At 44.9% G+C, this 17,695-nt stretch overlaps 2 protein-coding genes across 2 annotated transcripts in view; one reads left to right on the top strand and one right to left on the bottom strand.

The window, feature by feature from the left end:
- LOC138282635 (carbonic anhydrase 13-like) overlaps nucleotides 1–5,863 on the bottom strand; it is a 510,143-nt gene extending 504,280 nt beyond the window's left edge. The window contains exon 1 of the mRNA XM_069220428.1: nucleotides 5,616–5,863. Coding sequence (XP_069076529.1) covers nucleotides 5,616–5,652 — 37 coding nt within the window. The 5' untranslated portion in view covers nucleotides 5,653–5,863. The remainder of the gene's footprint in view (nucleotides 1–5,615) is intronic.
- RBIS (ribosomal biogenesis factor) overlaps nucleotides 1–17,695 on the top strand; it is a 548,657-nt gene that overhangs the window by 258,903 nt on the left and 272,059 nt on the right. The gene's annotated exons all lie outside the window — the stretch shown is intronic.

The following is a 17,695-nucleotide window of genomic DNA, read 5'->3' as shown; positions in this document are numbered from 1 at the left end:
TGGTGTCTCCGTCTTCTCTGCAGGGCTTCAGGTCAGCAGTCCTTCTTCGTCTTAGGTTGCAGGAATCTCTCTTCCTCGGTTCTAGGGGCCCCTAAATACTCAATTTAGGGGGGTGTTTAGGTCTGAGAGGTTAGTAGCCAATGGCTACTAACCCTGAGGGTGGCTACACCCTCTTTGTGCCTCCTTCCTGAGGAGAGCAGGGCACATCCCTAATCCTATTGGGGGAATCCTCCACCTGCAAGATGGAGGATTTCTAAAAGTCAGAGTCACCTCAGCTCAGGACACCTTAGGGGTTGTCCTGACTGGCCAGTGACTCCTCCTTGTTTTTCTCATTATCTCCTCCGGCCTTGCCACCAAAAGTGGGGCCGTGGCCGGAGGGGGCGGCATCTCCACTAGCTGGGATGCCCTGTGGCACTGTAACAAAGGGGGTGAGCCTTTGAGGCTCACCGCCAGGTGTTACAGTTCCTGCAGGGGGAGGTGAGAAGCACCTCCACCCAGTACAGGCTTAGTTACTAGCCACAGAGTGACAAAGGCACTTTTCCCATGTGGTCCGCAACATGTCTGGTGTGTGGCAGGCTGGCAAAACTAGTCAGCCCACACTGGAAGTCGGGTATGTTTTCATGGGGCATCTCTAAGATGCCCTCTGGGTGTATTTAACAATAAAATGTACACTGGCATCAGTGTGCATTTATTGTGCTGAGAAGTTTGATACCAAACTTCCCAGTTTTCAGTGTAGCCATAATGGTGCTGTGGAGTTCGTGTATGACAGACTCCAAGACCATATACTCTTATGGCTACCCTGCACTTACAATGTCTAAGGTTTTGCTTAGACACTGTAGGGGCATAGTGCTCATGCACCTATGCCCTCACCTATGGTATAGTGCACCCTGCCTTAGGGCCTTAGGGCTGTAAGGCCTGCTAGAGGGGCTTGCTAGAGGGGTGACTTATCTATGCCATAGGCAGTGTAAGGTTGGCATGACACCCTAAGGGGAGTGCCATGTCGACTTAGTCATTTTCTCCCCAAGCAGTGTGTCTGTGCTGAGTGAGGGGCATAAGACATGCTGCAGCCCTTAGAGACCTTCCCTGGCATCAGGGCCCTTGGTACTAGGGGTACCAGTTACAAGGGACTTACCTGGTTGCCAGGGTGTGCCAATTGTGGAGACAAAGGTACAGTTTTAGGGAAAGAACACTGGTGCTGGGACCAGGTTAGGAGGCCTCAGCACACTTTCAAATCATAACTTGGCATCAGCAAAGGCAAAAAGTCAGGGGGTAACCATGTCAAGGAGGCATTGCCTTACATGCAGGTCAAAACGATTAAAATGCAATAAGTATATTTTGAGATATCGCTCTAAAAAATGATATAAAGTGTCTTTAGTCTCTCAAAAGCAAAAATATCTCTTGCAAGCACAAAGTACCTGGTTTGCTTTCAAAATCTCCACAAAGAACTGCAGAGGAGGAGATGCGTGGAAAACAGGGAGGTGTGTGATGATTTTTCGGGGCGCACACGGTGATGCGTCATTTATTTTCCACGCAGGGAAGGCTTTGCGTTGATTTCTGGAGCTCGGTCTTGGATCCTGTGCGTCGATCCAGTGGGCCGTGCGTAGAATTTCCAGTCACTACGCTGCCGGCTGTGCGTCAATTTCCGCTGCACAGGGAGTTCTTCCTGCAGAAATGAAGTCTTTTTGGTCCTGAGACTTCAGGGAATAGGAGGCAAGGAAGACCCATTCAAAATGCAGATGTATGCAAGTGAGGCTGAACATCCTGTGTTTGGGGTTTGTCTGAGTGAATGCACAAGGAAGCTATCAATTGAACCTAGCCAGACTTGGATTGTAAGGCACAGAAGGAATTAAGTGCAGAGAAATGCTCACTTTCTAAAAGTGTCATTTCTAAAATAGTACTATTAAATCCAATTTAACCAGTCAGCAGGATTTTGTATTACCATTCTGGTCATACTAAATATGACCTTCCTACTCCATTCAGAACAGCAGCTACCACTCAAACAGTATATGAGGGTAGCCCTAATGTTAGCCTGTCTGTGAAAGGAGCAGGTCTCACAGCAGTACAAAAACGTATTTAGGAGTTTTACACTACCAAGACATTTAAACTACAAAGGTACATGTCCTGCCTTTGACTACACAGCACCCCTCCTTATGGATTACCTAGAGATTACCTTAGGGGTGACCTATATGTAGAAAAAGGTGAGTTTTAGGCTTGGCAAGTACTTTTAAATGCTATGTTGAACTGGCAGTGAAACTGCAAACACACGGGCTTGGAATGGCAGGCCTGAGACATGGTTAAGGGGCTACTTAAGTGGGTGGCACAATCAGTGCTGCAGGCCCTGGGCACATATAGTGCATTTTACTATGGACTTATAAGTAAATTAAATAATCCAATTGGGTAAGATCCAATATCATCATGTTTAAAGGGAGAGAGCATATGCACTTCAGCACTGGTTAGCAGTGGTAAAGTGTGCAGAGTCCTAAAACCCACAAAAGTAGTATCCAAAAAATAAAGGGAGGCAGGCAAAAAGTTCAAGGTGACCACCCTAAGGCTCTTAGGTCTAACAGAGCAGCATTGGATGAAATGCCCAAAGTAAGCAGTAAGGTATAACCTTGTTTTATAATACATTGGTAAAATTGCACTAAGCACTTCCTTAATTTACCAACAACATAAAATAGAGGAAGTCCAAAATGTATTGAGATCCTTCTCGACTGACTCCCACAGTTTGTTGAAATGAATGAAGCGTGTGTGACAGAACTGCCTGCACATAATCAGTAACTGACCCTGAATACAAGCATCAACCAGCTCAGTCGTTTTTCACTTCCTCACTTGAAAACTGACAAATCACTTTTGGGTTTCACGTCTTAGAATGCAGCATTACTTGCAGTTCCATATCTACTTTAAAAAGCGCGGAATGTGTACTGATCGTTTTATGTACACATTGTGATTGATCCAGAGGCAGCAGCCTTGGACATGAAGGTTTTTTTTTTACACTGTCATTGCGGTATAGCCATAAAAAATGACATTTCTAGTTCGACTTCTCATCATAGAGACACTATAACTTCGAAGAAAGAAGCCGAAAGAAGAATTGCTTCCTGGGTTAATCATTGTTTACTTGAGCAGGTTGTCCGACATTGTAGGCCCTGTGTGGATGTGCTTTAGCATGTCATTGGTCAGAGGCAGCAGAGGCGTGAACGCTATGCGGGGCAGCCTGCAGTGAGGGAGATGAGATAAAAGCCTTATCTCCTGGAGCTGAGGTGCAGCGCAGTACATTGCACAAGAGGCAATGGTGGGAAAGTTCAACTTGCAGGCTAAGTCAAGGGCTAGATAATTAACAAAGTACCTACAAATCATCAGTTTACTAATTACAGCATGCCCGGTCGTGAAATAACTACAGTAAGTTAAACATTAAACTCGGGGAGCACCAGAGACATGGGAACTTAGCAGGGGCGTAATGGAGGCCCCCGCAGCCCCCATGTGCGTAGGGCCCCAGGGTTCCTTGTTTTGGAGGGGGCATCTCACCCTCTAAGCCATGGGTACTCCTAAACATTTGTCCAGGGGCCACTATGTATGGCCTGGGGTTGGCCGAGGGCCGCACTGATGCCAGCAGGGTGGCGGTAGGAGATTCTAGTGGGTCAGGAACTGTGTAAGATGGTGGTAGGGGAAGCAAAGCATGTACATCAGTGGCTGAGTTGCACAAGGTGAAACGGGAAAACCTGGGTCAGTCTCAGCTTTCCCCTTGTCCAAACTGTGTGATCCTATGCAATTCTTTTCACTTTACGTCTTTTTTTTATTGTGGCATATAAGAGGACCTCAAAATACATGAGTTCAGAATTTGTGCTGTGCAATACCTTCTCCAATATTTGATTATAATGTTGTTCATATATATTAGCAACCTAGGCTGAGGGGGACGACAACTGATTTTCCTCTTAGTGCATTATTGGCATTGTGGCCAGGGTGGCGTGGGGGAAGCATGAATGCTTCTAAATTCATGTTTGAAAACTATCACTTAATATACCTCTTTGCAGCGGTATGGTAAAATACATCTGCATGTTAATGAAATAGACTTTTTTAAGAATTGTAATTCCATTTTCACACATTTGTTGCAAGATCTGTCTAAAAATGAAGGTGTTCCTAAAGTTGTGTGCAGGACACCACCTTAGATACTTTATAACTTCTGATAACCTGCAAATAAATGCTTGCCCTTTTTGGGGCATGGGGTGGTGCATGTAGAGGTCAAGAGGGCCACAAGCGGCCCCCGGGGCATACTTTCAGTTTCACTGAACTAAGCCATGCCAGTCCATGCCTGGCAATATGCATGCAGTGCCATGGATTAAGAAATAGTTAAATGCTTGTGAAAGCCTCTCCGCTTTCCTGAGCAGGCCCTTGTAGGAAGTCGGTGGGTTTGTGGGGTAGGTCGGAATGGGGGCCAACCATTCAGAGGGTCCTCATTGAGCCCCGGACCAGTGAATATCTGTGCAATCTGGGCGATGCCACATTCTGTAGGTGAGCCCCATCTATTTGTGTTACGCCACTTGAAGTGAATGTTCAATGCACTCATGGCTGTATGTGTCCGTCCAACTCTTATATGCAGAACCACTGGAATAATGTGGCCGGAAGGGTCAAATTATGCAGCAGGGTTTAGTCAATTATGCGGCAAGAAAAGGAAACGTAACGGCATAATGCAGCACATTATGTCATAGTACCGCTTTATTGTTTCAGCATTTTTTAAAATGGTAACGCTGCCTGGACATTGGTTGTACCTCATTAGTACCATTTTAATAGCCAAATGTAGCAATAAGCAACAAAAAGGTGACCAGTCCAGCTTTGCATAGGGCCTTTCTGTGCACTGCAATATGTCACTGCAGTTTTAGTAACTTTGGAACCATTTGAGCGAGATACAATAAAATCTGCAGACATTGCAAATGCAGCAAATCAATAGTAATGCAAAAATTGCTGCAGCCACACAATCGCATAATTCCAATGGCCTTGCTTATAGGTAAACAGATTAAGCACAGGCAAAGAAAATATGTTCAAATACTGTATTAAAAGTCTTTTCTCCTATGCTATTTGTTGTCAGCATTGTAGTATCCCTTATACGCAACCAAATACCACAAGCTTCCTTCAGGGATCCGTTCTACTGAGGTTGTGCGTGCTGCAGTATCTTAGTTACCGATTTTAGGCCCCCTGAATAAACCTGGAAAATTATTTAATCTCCAAATGGTTATTTACAACCACTGTACCCTGGGAGTGCCTAGAAACTAGTTAACTGCGGTACAAACAGTGCTTTAAATGGGCAGGTACTGCCCGGCAGTGAGTACTTGCACTTCTTTAATTGGAAAGGGAGAGTATCTGCACCTCTCAGCACTGCTGTCATACATTTAATGGGAAGATACCAGCACTCCACAGGAGCAAACAGGTACTCTAAATAGTGAGTACCTGCACTTTTATATTTCCATATAAAGCACTAGGTAAAAAAAAACCTATGATAACAGCTAAATAATGTTTGGATAAAATGCACTGTGACACTTCTTTGCTTAGGACATTCTTGTAAAATTCGTTAAGATGAAGGCCCCCCACTATTGCTTCAAGAACACGTTAGATCCAGTGCTTACCATTGTGCTCCTCATAGCCCCATTTCCACGAGGTCATCCTGCTTCAAGTTGGAAAGGCAGCGACTTGAAGTCCTATAGCACAGGGGACAAGCTGGGAGAAGCGGCGTGTACACAACGAGTCTGCTTCACTAGTCAACTGACTTGATTCTTGACCTCCAGGGGCTTTGTTGCTGTCTCCTTTCCTGTTGGATAACCTGGAGAATGAAACGATCAATAGAGAGCCAGTTTACTCCTTGCTTCCATGCTCATCGCCGCCACCATGTGAATTAGTTTATTGACTGCAGGGAAAAGATAAGACATTTAGGAAAAAGGTCATGTGGCTGTAATAAACCTTCGTGGGAGGAACTTAAACTGCATACTTTTATTATTTGCTAACTAATATCTCACACATGTCCTACCTGGATATATTCAGTACAAACACACAGCATATAATGAACAGCGGAAAGGCTTTAGGTGGAATGAAAATTGGCGCGACCGATGTAATTAAGGTTTGGCTCAAAAACAAAAAATACATTTCTGTGATTTCCATAGCGCATCGAACGGTATTTTGCTGCCTCATTAAGTCTCCTGTTATTGCATCCAGATATATAACACAACAAATTAAATGCACCTAAAACCAGCCAGAAATATTGGCTTTGCAATACATTTTACCTGTTTAAGATAAATGAGTAACAACAATTTTGTTGCGAATAACTAATATTGAAAATGTTTTCATTCTGAAATTATAAAACTGTGAATAATACATTACTGAGGCCTGTGGAAGGGGTAGTGGTATTCACTGACTCCATCACTCCCATTATGTTCACCCTGTTAGACCTGCACACTTTTTTCTCTCAGAGGTCGTATTAAAAAACAGGGACAAATCGTCATCACACTTAATAGCCCTTGCACCTACACTGTGCTATTTCCAAGCGCTATGCTAGTTCTAGAAGATGAATAAATAATACACCTGAGTTTTGGAGGTGGTGCCCATACCTGGACAACAGGGTTTGTTGTCTGTTTGTAATAACTCGTCAGCTATTTTGAGCACAAGGCCAAGAGTTAGAATGTTGAATGTACAAGAAACACAATCCTGGTACCAGTTCATGAAGGCATAATGACTGCTTCACAGAGCCTCGGGGAGTCTTGCTGAAGGTTCAGTCGAGATGAAATCTGGTACAGTGCTCATCTGGATCTATGATCTGCATCTGCAACGTGGGTGAAGTTTCCCTCCTAAGTCGTCAAGCGTTAGTCCTTATATATTATATCTTATCTAAGAAACAATTTGCAATGTCACCTTAGGAATGTATTCACATAATCATATACATCAGTGGATCTACTAATAAGGTACAAATATGTCAATACAGACTACATTACTTGGGTTATGGTTGTTAAAGACCTGGAGAAATGCACCTGTCCCAGACTGATGCCCCAATGGGGGTTTGTTTGTTGTCTATATCTGAATAAACTGGCATTTTCACAGTTCTTTGAAAGATAGGCACAAATGACATGTAAGTCAAAGGCAACATGTTGATGATTCTGCATATCTTGAGGAAAAATGGCAGCATTCCATTGTCGAAGATGGCAGCCTCAGTGGTCTAAGATTGCGATTTCCATTACCTAGGATGGATTAGGGGCCAAAATTAAAAAAAGCTGGACTGGCTAACTGAAAAGGATACTATAACTAAAATGAATCCTGGCCTGTATGTGGTTAGAAACCTAAAACTAAAAGGAAGAAACCTAAGAGTAATGATTCCGATACATAAAATAATATAATAATGCAGAGAAACAGTCTTAAAATATTCCTGAAATAATTACTAAGATAGTCACTAAATTATCACTGAATGTGTTTTTGATTGATCTTGTGTGCCAGACATATTTATTTAACATTTACAGAATAAATGCACATGCCAGAATATCAATTTACCACGTATTAAATGTTCAATAACAAGCCTTCAAACTCAAATAAAAAAGAGGTCTCTTCGCTGGAAGACACGATCCTCACAACACTCCCACTGCCCTTAGCCTAATCCCCAGAGCTCTCAATCGTGGACCGTAATAAACACCTAGAGGCGACTCAGTTCAAAGTATGCACTATGGAAGCGTAATATACTTCATGAAAAAAATACAGAAAGCCAGCATCCTGTAAATAGTTAACAATCAAGGGGAGTAAAAATGATGACATTGCAGATGCACATAACTAGAAAATGCTTAATGAATTTGGTACAAAGAGGCTCCCACGCAGGGAATGAAAGAAGTTGTTTATTTGACATAGGAGAAGGTCTTTCAGGCTCTAGAAAATCAAGCTCACATGCTGTCTTGGCAGATGGGACCCATGGAACATTCCACTTATGATCCATTCTAAGAGGACAATTTAAGGAGTAATGAGTTAAGGAAGGTACCATATTGAGACAAGTAGGTACCATATAGATGGAAGGAACACATAACCAGAAATCTAATCAGAATTAGCATATTGGAATGTTGGGAGTGCCACAGAATACAATGAAGTGGCTCCAGGCCAATAATTGCTGGTTTAAGCCTTCTGCTTCAACATTACAATGTTTCTACCTGTTTCTCCCTTTTTACTTTAGAACCTTTAGAACATTCTACCATCAGTGGGTGGTATTTTCTAACAGCCATATATCCCTTCTGCCCCAGATTAACTTGTTAAAGGCCCTTTCCCTCATCAGAGGTCCTGACCCACGGTTCCAGGTTATATCTCGGGTTCAGGGAATTTAACAACCTGTATAGTGCTTAACAGACAGCTATAAGGCTATATTGTACATATACACAATTTTAACTGTATTCTAAAAGCACCCAAGCCACCCTGACATCAATCGCAACTCCACACACTCACAGAAACATCATAACACATTATGGGGGTGATTTTAACCTTGGCGTACGGCGGAGGCCGTCCGCCAAGGTACCGCCGTGAAATGACCGCACCGCGGTCAAAAGACCGCGGCGGCCATTTAACCATTTCCGCTGGGCCGGCGGGCGCTCTCCGAAAGAGCGCCCGCCGGCCCAGCAGAAATGCCCCTGCAACGAGGACTGAGCCGGCGTAGTTGCAGGGGTGCGACGGGTGCAGTTGCACCAGTCGCGTATTTCAGTGTCTGCAAAGCAGACACTGAAATACTTTGCGGGGCCCTCTTACGGGGGCCCCTGCAGTGCCCATGCCATTGGCATGGGCACTGCAGGGGCCCCCAGGGGCCCCGCGGCACCCCCTACCGCCATCCTGTTCATGGCGGGTTTCCCGCCATGAACAGGATGGCGGTAGGGGGTGTCTGAATCCCCATGGCGGCGGAGCGCGCTCCGCCGCCATGGAGGATTCAATGGGGCAGCGGTAAACCGGCGGGAGACCGCCGGTTTACCCTTTCTGACCGCGGCTGAACCGCCGTGGTCAGAATGCCCTCGGGAGCACCGCCAGCCTGTTGGCGGTGCTCCCGTGGTCGGTGACCCTGGCGGTCACCGGCCGCCAGGGTCAGAATGACCCCCTATGTGTCACAAAACACCCACAAACAATACAATCAGCACATAGTAATACAAATTAACCCATCCTTCCTCTAATACTGTATGCAAAACTCCAATTAATTCTCTATTAATCGTGAAACAAATAATTTTCATTTGCTTAACAGCATTACCCTCATTAGCTGTGTTTGGAAATTGTATTGCACATGTGTACACTTGACTTTGAATTCCACTTCTAACAGAAAACTCTTCCCCAGTTGGACATGAGACATGAGACCTGTCATTGATAAGTGGCACAACAAAGGTGATTGTAGGCATGTTGTGTCCTTAGTCCTCTGTCATGTATTAATATGCTGGATACATCTATGTATTGTAGTTGGATTTCTATACCAATGTTATATAGCAAAAAGCCATTTCCGAGCCATCCTTCTACCTCTACAGCATTTACCTCAGAGACCTCCGAAAATAGCTCAGGAATATAGCAAAAAATCTCCAACACTGCAAAAGTTGGCATCACGAGAGAGTGGATACTCAAGCATTATCCTCAATTGTACATAAGGTCAGGCACCCACTCCAGTTCAAAAGCCAGAGAGTGCCACAGGCACTGAAAGGATCTCCAATGCAGTGATAAGATTAAGGCCATGAAGTTCTTGGGAAGTTCCATTACCTCAAACCAGGCATACTCTAATGTATACGAGAATCTTGGAGAAAGCCTGGCCAGAATACCATGCTGATCTGGAGGCAGATCAGCAGCAGCTTGGTAGTGAGTACTCTCAGAGCCGCTTTAAGGCAGGGACAAGGTGGGTAATTGCCCAAGGGCCCCCACAATGCAGCTCCCACTAGTCATCTCTCTCTCTCACCTCTGTCTTTTTATCTGAAGCTCTCTCTCCCCCTCTGACTACATCTCCCTCTACCTATCCCTACATCACTACTCTCTACCTTATAGGATACCTCTTTTCTCTCTTCCTACTCCCTTGCCACATCCGTCTTTATTCCTCACCACAATATCTCACTACTACTCTATCTTGTGGTACCTCTTCTTGTCCTACCTCAATAAATTCCAACCCTTTTCTCTAACTAAATTCCCCATCTGCCACTCTCGCTGATTAACCCTGACTACCACATGATATTTCTCTTTCTCTAGCTCACCTCTCTGATTTCTGTGTATCTCATTACTTCACCACACAACGTCTTCACCTTAACCCTCTGTAGCTCATGCTGATCTCATATTTCAGACACCTCTTTCAACCTCAGTTCCTCTACCTTTCACAAGCTACCCTCTCTATATCACTCTGTGTCTATTTCTGCACCATTCTCTGTCTTGCCCGTTCTCTGCTCCTCACTGTTCTATTTCCATTCACCTCCCTCTATCTCTCCTCCATCTACTTTCTCTCCCTTACCTTCAACTTTCCATTTCTCACTGGTTTCTCTCTATTTCATTATACCTCACTTTTCTCAACCTTTCTCTCACCCATCTCTGTCTCACTAAACATGCTTCCTCACATCCACCTAAATTCTCTACAAGCTCATCTCGTTTTATCTACCTCACCTCTTTTCACTCTAAAACTCATCTCTTTCTACCCTTCAGCACTCATTGTACTTGTCTCTCTGCCATTTAGTCTGACCTGCCTTTCTAGACCTCAGTTCTCATTTTGCTCCTCTCTACTTTTGTCTCACTGCCTGGCCTCTCAACTTCTTTCTTGCTCTTTTTAAATCACCTATTTTTACTGTAACTTTCTCTCTACCTAATCACTCAATGTACCGCACTTGTCTTTCTAAATTTTCTTCTCCAACTCTAACTCTCTATATCTCAGTCTAAAAATGTACCTATCTCTCTACCTCTCTATTGCATTTTGACACTGCCTCAGATTTACAATATTTCGCAAACCTGAGGCAGCACAAAAATCTTCCCCCAGGGGTGGCGTTAGAGTGTCGCAAAGAGTAGAAGTGCTTTCATTTCTCCTCGTTTTTTGCAGCTCACATAGAGAGCAGATTGCCATCTAAGATTGTTTTTGTGCAGGAAGGTATGTCTTCCTGCCCAAAAACAATCCTCCCTCAATGCAGACACCCTTGCACCATGGTGCAAGTGTGGCTGCGTTGGTGCTCAGCAGCAAATTTAGCGCTGGAGGAGGGGAAAACACAGGGGTGCACCGTATTATATTAAATATGGGGCATTCCTGCGTTTTGAAATTGACGGAGTGCGGCGCTGCCAAATTTGGCGCAGTGTAGCGCTCCGTCATTTTCTAGTAAATCTGGGCCTAAATTCTAGAACTCCCTTCGTCTGTCTCTGGTTAGCCGTTCAGCCATCATCAAGATGGTCTCACTGCTGGGACTATTGTATCAACTCCAGAATTTCCCTTTCTCAGTAAAGAAGCCTTGTTTGCTAGGGTCAATGCTCTGTTACACGAGCTCCTGTGGAACGGAGGGCCACCCCACATTGCCCTCGCAAAATCCTGCAGGCCCACCTTTCAGGGGTGCATTGCTACTCCGGACCTGCTGCAATACTACTGAGAAGCACACCTCCTGGTGCTTAAAGACTAGTGGATGGAGGGGTTTGAGGATCAAGCGTACGCAGCAGAGGGTTGGGTCTTGGGTCATGACAGCCTCCCACACCTGCTATACAACAGTAGTCTACCACACGCTATACTCACTTCCATGTGAGTGGTACTGGCTGTGTCGAAAGAGGCTGCGAAAGCCGAAGGATGGGTTGACCGACTGACACTGGAGGCAGCGTTGTGGAGGGGGACTATACTTCCCTCGGTATCAGTGCTATGTGGTTTTGCCAGGTGAGATGCCATTGGCATCACAACACTAAGTGAATTTATCATGAACAGGTCCCTTAAGGCTTTCTCAGAGCTGCAGGTGAAATACTAAATTCACCGCTCCCAGTTTTCTCATTATCTCCAGCTTCGGCATGCCCTCACCCCCTTTTTGCCCGTTGATGCTGAAATCCCAGCTTACTCACCCCTGGAGGCAAATATTCTGCTCACTGACTTTAAAAAACACAAGCTGTTGGTATTATATCAAACACTTTTGTGCCAACCACCGGACCTTAGGGTGCCAATGAGGGAGGCATGGACACAGCATCTTGACCAACTTGAGGACGAGGACTGTGGCGGCCCCCAGAGAGGCAGTGGTGGTCACTCAATTCCATCTCATCCAACTCAAAATACCGCAACGCACATACTTCATAAGGGAACGGCTATTCAAAATGGGGTCGGTGGGCTCAGCTAGTTGACTGTGATCTAGTTCTACTGACTGAGACTCACTACACACTTTCTGGAGTTGTCCAGTCCTATCACATTTCTGGGAGGTTGCTGAGGACTTTAGGGACAGTGCTGGGCTGGAGGGTCCCCAGGAGACCAAAACTGGTCTTACTAGATAGTGCAGATGATGTAGAGGGTATTAGATTATCAGAAGGCGCTGCTTTGGTTGGATCTGCTTATGGCCAAGCGAGACATTGCAAATGAGTGTAAGAATGTAGGGGCCCAGAACTGGGAAGGATGGGCAAAGGGCAGGGATTTATGCATGGGCCTAGAGCACCCAGTATATTAGGCTAGGTGTGCCCTGTAAATGTCTCAAGATTTGGAAATACTGGGCGGAGCACAGAGAAATTTATATTGAACCTTGCCCACCCCAGCCTTCGAGCATGGACACTGAGTCACACTCCTTCAAGGTCACACCGCATTGAGACCTGGAGGAGGGATTTTCCTGGCCCCATGGCCCACTGGCCTTTACGTTACTATGACTAACAGGGTCGTGGTTCTCCGTATTTCTGATTTATAGGTGCAATTCTTAGAGTGAAATCATGTGATGATGAGGAAGATTGGCTTGCTTATTTTGTTTGTTATGTGCCAGACCCGGCTTCTGTTTAAGCCAAAACTCTAATAAAATGTTTTACAAATAAAATTACCAGAAACCTTAAATTCAAAAAAGCTTTCCCATTCTTCCACCAGGAGACTCTCTTCTTTTCCCTAAATCACACTAAAATTTCAATGAGGTAGCCTCCCATTGATCAGGATCGAAAGTGACTCTCCTTCCTGTTTTGGTTGGTAGTTTAGGGAGGCCCTGAGAATGAATGAGACCAGATCCTCCCAGCTCCATTAGGCATATCCAACTCAGCAAAGGTGGTGTTAAGGCTGTGCTTTGTTTTGCCAACTGATCCTCATCCTTCTAGACAGCCGGCTGATGACAAAACCCTGCCTGAGCCCAGAGGCGAAGTCAGGGTCCTCTGAAGGGTAGGGACATTACCTTACACCAGAAATGTTGATTGAGCTTCTGGAGGTGAGATGAGGGGCGAAATATGTTGTAAGACAGTTTTGCCTGATGCAGTACAAATTACATTTTTACAAAGTTAATTACTTAAGTTATCAAAAATCGTATTTCACCATTAGATTTCGAAAACTGAATAGAAAATAATTTTGATTCATTTTGCCAACATTATTTGAGATACAGACATAGATGGAGAACGTTAATCATTCCTAGACCTGTTTCTGCAGAATTCAACTTAAACCAGCCACTGTGAGGCCACCTACTTCAAATAAGCAGTGGCCTGCCCTTTTAAATATTAAACACCCTACCATGTGTGCGTACATGGCACACTCTAGTAATGACTTCTTAATATATAAAAATAGGGTTTCCTACAATGCAAAGGTACTTTTCCTCTTCATATGTCACTGCAGTGCTTTGAAACTGCATCCCAGTCAGTGCAGTCAGAAATATTAGACACATCTTTATTATCATGAAGTTCTGTGAGTTAGGTAGACTCTTGCATGTTTAACCATGAGGGAACACCTGAATGAAAAATCTTTATGAAGTTGAACCATGTCTTATTAGAACTATATGTGTGCAACCTGTGACAATTGGGAAACAAGTTACAAATACAGTATGGGGGTGAAGTAGAATGTGGTCTTTATTGGTCTTGGTGACCCACCACAAAATCAAGCCTTTCGTACTTGCCTTTTTGCATTGGACAAGATCATAAATCACAGTGATCACAGAAATGTAGCTCAGTGTACCACTAATGCAAAATAATATCTTGATTAGTGATGAGTATGATTTTTTTTAATGAGCTAATCATGCTTCATCTCCCTTCTTCTTCATTTCCAGTGGGCAGTCAAGCACAAGTTGGAGACCATCAGGTCACAGGCAGAGGAGACACCCACTCTAAGCTTCACGGCACTCACCAGATACGACCATCAATGAGAAAGAGGGGAAGAAACTACAGATACTGAGAATGAGCCCATTCGAAGTTGAACAAGTTACCAGACCCGAAAGACTCTGGAGGAGGTTGAAGCTACACACAAGGGGATGATGAACCTGGCAACCACATGCCAATAGGTGTCTGAGGTCAGTGCTTCTCTTGGCTAGGAGGAACAACAATCTGTGATGTCTGGAAAAAATGCCTATTCTGACACTTGGGTCTGATGTTACGCTCAGTTCCATTGACTAGGCTGCAAAGACACCAGTGCCTGAAGCTGTCTCTCCCGTCAACCCTCACTCCCACCAAGAGTGCACGCCCATAGCAGCTTCCTCAGAGACACCAGTCAAGGCGTCTTCCTCTTGTGCCGCCCTGCCTCTCCCATCAACATGTGTCTCAGGCTGTTTTCCATCTGGCACCCTTGCAGGGAACTGACAATATAGTTGCTGCACTTCAAGCCCTGCACGCTACAGAGACAGTCCACCAGAGGGAAAGCATTTGCTTGTTGTCCTCTGGGAAGTCTTCCCTTTTTTGCCCAATCCAACCCTCTCCTACTTACTTGCAGTCTTTGTCAGCCTATGCTGGTCTTACTCCACAGGCCATACATCACTCCAAATGTGTCCACAATCTCAGGAGGTATCTGATCCTGCCAAATGCACCACAATACCAATGCTGCTATTTCAAACCCAGGACACTATTGAGGAAACCATATATGTGTTGGGGAAATTAATTTTTATTTGTTTTGGACCTTTCTTTACCTTGGATTTTGATGTGGGACATTTTGGCACATGTTAGGATTTTTCATCTGGACTACTGGCTTTCCTCTGCCTTGCTTTTCTGCTTGGACCATGCACATAGGCTATCCTCCCACATCGACAACCTCATCATCATTTGTGTGCGCCATCCAAGTTCAGGCTGTTTCAGGCACTAATTCAGATAGGTATTCCCTTTTCAAAACTAATTCTAACCTAATCCCTACCACATATCCCCGGACTGACCACATGTAATTATGATTAGAAAAACATTTGTTTTCAGTTAAAACTTCAACTTGAGCATATATTTATTGTATACATTCTGTGTGAGCCTATCTGTTGATGAATGTGTGTGTGATGAATTGCGGGTGCTTAGCACACAACTAAGATTGACCCACACACTGCTATCCAGTTGTGAAATACCCCCATCTATCATGCACAGGAGATGATGCAACAGATTGGTAGGGGAAAAATGGTTTATTTTTCAACTGAATGTAGGCAACGTATCAACTTTCACGGTGGTGGGATAGTTTGACAAACATGAAGGGGTGTGATGGTTGCAGATGGATTTGTAAATGGTGAGTGGATTGTTCACAGGGTGGGGATTACAATCCATGCTTAAATGACAGTCGTCTTCATCCCCCATTAGGAACCAATGGCCCTACAATGGGTTTAGAATAGGGTGGTGCACTGGAAGCAGGTCGGATGATGTGACTGGTGAGCTCTGCAGGTAATTGCTTATCACTAGTTGTCTGAGATATAAATCAGCTATGCACCCCGAAAGGGAATAATTGTAAATAAGGAGCTGTATGATCTCCATCACCTAGATATACAACTTTGCATCCTCCTGTCTTGACACACATATATGTTCCTGGCGCAACTTGAAAACTTCTTGGATCACTCTGTCTAGGATATCCAAGTCTCCCCTTCAACCTAAGCTGTTTCTGCTGGTGTGTCCCAATGTACCGTAAGTGAGTGGCAATGATGTGTATGATATCCCATTTCGTGGGTCTCACAAAACACAGGTACTTGCTGGTAGAATAAGTCATCCTCCCATATAGTTGGCCTTACTCCTACCAACCCCACCCACATGCAAGGCCATCTCACACTGTTGGACTTTTTAGTTTATGCAAGGTCATCCCCAATTTTTTTGCCTCCTGCCTCCTATTTTTTGTGATCTGTTGCTGTTGAACTCTGAGCACTTTACCACTGCTAACCAGTGCTAAAGTGCATATGCACTCTGTGTAAATTGTATTGTTGATTGGTTTATCCATGATTGGCATATTTGATTTATTAGTAAGTCCCTAGTAAAGTGCGCTAGAGGTGCCAGGGCCTGTAAATCAAATGCTACTAGTGGGCCTGCAGCACTGGTTCTGCCACCCACATAAGTAGCTCTGTAATGTCTCAGACCTGCCATTGCAGTGTCTCTGTGTGCACTTTTAACTGTAAATTCGACTTGGCAAGTGTACCCACTTGCCAGGCCTAAACCTTCCCTTTTCTTACATGTAAGGCACCCCTAAGGTAGGCCCTAGGTAGCCCCAAGGGCTGGGTGAAGTGTATGGTTAAGGTGGGACATTTAGTAATGTGTTTTGTATGTCCTGACAAAGAAATATTGCTAAATTAGTTTTTCACTGTTGCAAGGCCTGTCCCTCCCTCCCATAGGTTAACATGGGGGCTACCTTTAAATCTGATTAAAGTGAAGATTCCCTTTGGGAGCGGATGGACATGTGGAGTTTGGGGTCTCTGAGCTCACAATTTAAAAATACATCTTTTAGTAAAGTTGATTTTGAGATTGTGTGTTTGAAAATGCCACTTTTAGAAAGTGAGCATTTTCTTGCTTATACCGTTTCTGTAACTCTGTCTGTTTGTGGATTCCCTGTCTGGGTCAGTTTGACAGTTGGGGTGGTTGCACCTCACACTAGACAGTGACACAAAGGGAGCTGGGGTGTAGTCTGCATTTCCTGATGAGCCATCTGTGCTAGGAGGGAGGGGAGGAGTGGTCACTTACACCTAAAAAGGCTGTGCCTGTCCTCATGCAATGCCGTCTACGACCCCGTGTGAGTCTGGGGCCTGGCCTAGGCGAGGCAGGATTTCACATTCAAAAGAGACTTTACTTTGAAGTAGGCCTACTTCAAAGGAGAAATTGGGTATAAGAAGGGCACCCAAAACCACAGACTTTAGATCACTTCTGGACATCAAGAGGAACCTCTGCCTGGAGAAGAGCTGAAGAGCTGAGGAGAAGTGCTGCCCTGCCTGTGATTGTGCTTTGTGGAGCTATCCTGCAGTTGCTGCTTCTGCCTGTGCAAGGCGGCAAAGACTGGACTTTGTGGTATATTCCTGCTTGAGAAGGACTCTCCAAAGGTTTGGACTGAGCTTGCCCCCTGTTCTGAAATCTCAGGGCCATCAAAGACTTCCCTTACCAGCACCTGGCATCTCTGGCGAGACTCCTGCTCTGACAAGTGGTGCCCTATACATTCCCTGGGCCCTTGAAAGGAAAGCTGGTTGAATTCCAAGGAAATCGACTTCAGGCGAATTCAAACCGACGCCGCTGCTGAATCCGGTGACGCCGCCTGCAACCGGCTCCGTGATCTTCGCTGTAACGCGACGACCTTCGCAGGCCTGACGCTGCTGCAGCCCCGCTGAAGTCCGCGACTCCGTGGAAGTCACCGCACCACGTTGTG

The sequence above is a fragment of the Pleurodeles waltl genome, chromosome 2_2 (assembly GCF_031143425.1).
Source record: "Pleurodeles waltl isolate 20211129_DDA chromosome 2_2, aPleWal1.hap1.20221129, whole genome shotgun sequence".
In the NCBI taxonomy this organism is placed as follows: Eukaryota; Metazoa; Chordata; class Amphibia; order Caudata; family Salamandridae; genus Pleurodeles; species Pleurodeles waltl.
This window is presented reverse-complemented; position numbering and strand designations above follow the sequence as displayed.